We start from the raw sequence: 2,403 nt of genomic DNA, 5'->3' as shown, positions 1-2,403 counted from the left end.
GCACGGACTGAAATGTCCTCCCCACCAACCGCTCTCGCTATATGCAGGGCACCGACGGGCCGGGGGACCCGCGTATTGTTTTTGCCGCGCGCCTCAAAAAAATTTGCGGGCCGGCCGCGTTTGCCGGGTTTGTTCGAGCGGGATTTTCCGCGCCGACCCGCATTTTGGCGGTTATTTTGCGGGTCGGGGCTTTTTGCGCGGTCTGCTAGAGTTGCTCTTAGAACCTTGGTGGGCTCGGATACCATTAGAGTTGCTCTTAGAGTTGCTCATATGAATAAGGCGTGCATACTTTCCAAAATCCAACTTTGACCATTGGAAACTTCTTTTCAATATGAATTGATATATAATTTTTAAAACCAATACATCATATTTGCCTGGTCTAATTTATGGTTAAAGATGATTTTTGAGATGCGTGCATGCCTTATTCATTAGAATGGAGGGAGTAGGAATTAGATGTGCAATAGCTCAGGGTGTGCAAAACCCAACCGAAAACCAAAACAAAACCAAAAAAGCCAAACCGAACCAACATGTCAGTTTTTTTAGGTTTTGGTTTCAGTTTCAGTTGCAGTTTTAAATTATGAAAACCATTTGCATTCCGGTTTTTTGGTTAGCAATGGAAAACCATTAGGTTAACCAAAAATTGAGGTTTTTTGGGTTCAAAAGCGTAATGGGCTGCTATAGTACAATACTTTCTAGCCCATTTAGTGCTTCGATTTACGCGATCCATTGTTCCTTCTTTATCCTTTTTTAAATTTTTTCTACTCATTATGATATGCATGATCTATTTACACGTGAAAAAGTTATGAGTTGACTCAAAAATCCACGTCAACTTTGGTTAATTTGATTATTACTGAACCAAACCGAAAGTAAATGGTTATTACCAAAACCGTATGTCTCCCCGTATAAACCAAAGTATAAAAATTTATAAACCGAACTGAATCAAACTGGAAAAAAAAATTGAATGCATGCCGTGAGCAATAACACATCTAGATATGCTTTAGCAAAACTGATAAAAAAAAGTATTACACGATCGAAGCGGCGAGCGGAATTTTACAATGCTACATGCCAGCTAATAAAAAATTTAATCGGTTGCACTGGTCGGTTGTTATCCATTATTCAGGTTCTTGGACAAGGCGGCGGTGGAGACGGCGGGCGACAGGGTGCGGCCGGCGAGCCCGTGGTGGCTGTGCACGGTGACTCAGGTGGAGGAGACCAAGTGTGTGTTGCGGCTGCTGCCGGTGTGGGCGTGCGGCATCATCTTTGCGGCCGCCTACACGCAGATCACCACCACCTTCATCCTTCAAGGGGACACGCTGGACCCGCGCGCCGGCCGTTTTCGTGTGCCCGCCGCCGTGCTCACCGTCTTCGACACACTCAGCGTCATGCTCTGGGTGCCGCTCTACGATCGCGCCGTCGTCCCGCTCGTGCGCCGCCTCACGGGCCACCGCCGCGGGTTCACGCAGCTGGTGCGCATGGGCGTGGGCTTCGTCATCCTCACGCTCGCCATGCTCGCCGCCGGCACACTCGAAGTCGCACGACGGCGCGTCGTCGCGCTTCACGGCACCTACACCGGCGCGGACGGCGCAGAGTACGTGCCGATGTCGATATTCTGGCAGGTGCCGCAGTACGTGGTGGTAGGCGCGGCGGAAGTGTTCACGTTTATCGGGCAGATGGAGTTCTTCTATGACCAGGCGCCAGACGCCATGCGGAGCGTCTGCTCGGGGCTCTCCAGCGCGGCGTTTGCGCTGGGCAACTACGCGAGCTCGGCGCTCGTGGCCGTCGTGGTGCGCGTGACGACGAGGGGCGGGCGGCCCGGGTGGATCCCCGACGACATCAACGACGGACACCTTGACTACTTCTTCTGGCTGCTCGCCATGCTCTGCACCGGCAACTTCGGTGCGTACCTGCTCGTCGCACGGTGGTATACCTACAAGAAGACCGCTGACTAAACCTGGCGATCACTGTGCCGTATGTGCTAGGGTACTTCTTTGATGCAATAAACGTGTAATTGGGAAAGCTACCTGTGTTGCGGCAAATCTTGAAGGAACTCTGCTCATAGAAGATTCAGAATCGTTGATCTAGAAAAAGTTCGTCAGCAGTCTGGAAAATTCAGGTTTCAGCACCGACTCCTGTTGGACGCCCGCAGGAGTCGGGTAGGCGCGGCAGTAATGCCTAAAAGCAAGGGAAACTGGCCGGCCAACTCTGGCGCGAGCATGCTTTTTACTCTTTATTAATCTTTTAATCGGTTTTTCTCTGATTTTTTTTGCGAATCTTGATGTTTTAAACCCTTTTTAAAAATCAGTGCGAGTTTAAAAATATTCAGTGTGTACTGAAAACTATGTTCATTGTATATTAAAACAGTTCAATATATATGAAAAAATATTCAGTGTGTATTAAAAAATG

The 2,403-nt window shown here is 49.1% G+C and overlaps 1 protein-coding gene across 1 annotated transcript in view; it reads left to right on the top strand.

Moving 5' to 3' along the window:
- Positions 1-2,098, top strand: part of LOC119277831 (protein NRT1/ PTR FAMILY 8.1-like) — a 6,596-nt gene extending 4,498 nt beyond the window's left edge. The window contains exon 3 of the mRNA XM_037559153.1: positions 1,121-2,098. Within this exon, the coding sequence (XP_037415050.1) occupies positions 1,121-1,949 (829 nt within the window). The 3' untranslated portion in view covers positions 1,950-2,098. The remainder of the gene's footprint in view (positions 1-1,120) is intronic.
- Positions 2,099-2,403: the final 305 nt, after the last annotated feature.

This window comes from Triticum dicoccoides, chromosome 3B (genome assembly GCF_002162155.2).
Source record: "Triticum dicoccoides isolate Atlit2015 ecotype Zavitan chromosome 3B, WEW_v2.0, whole genome shotgun sequence".
Classification (NCBI taxonomy): Eukaryota; Viridiplantae; Streptophyta; class Magnoliopsida; order Poales; family Poaceae; genus Triticum; species Triticum dicoccoides.
This window is presented reverse-complemented; position numbering and strand designations above follow the sequence as displayed.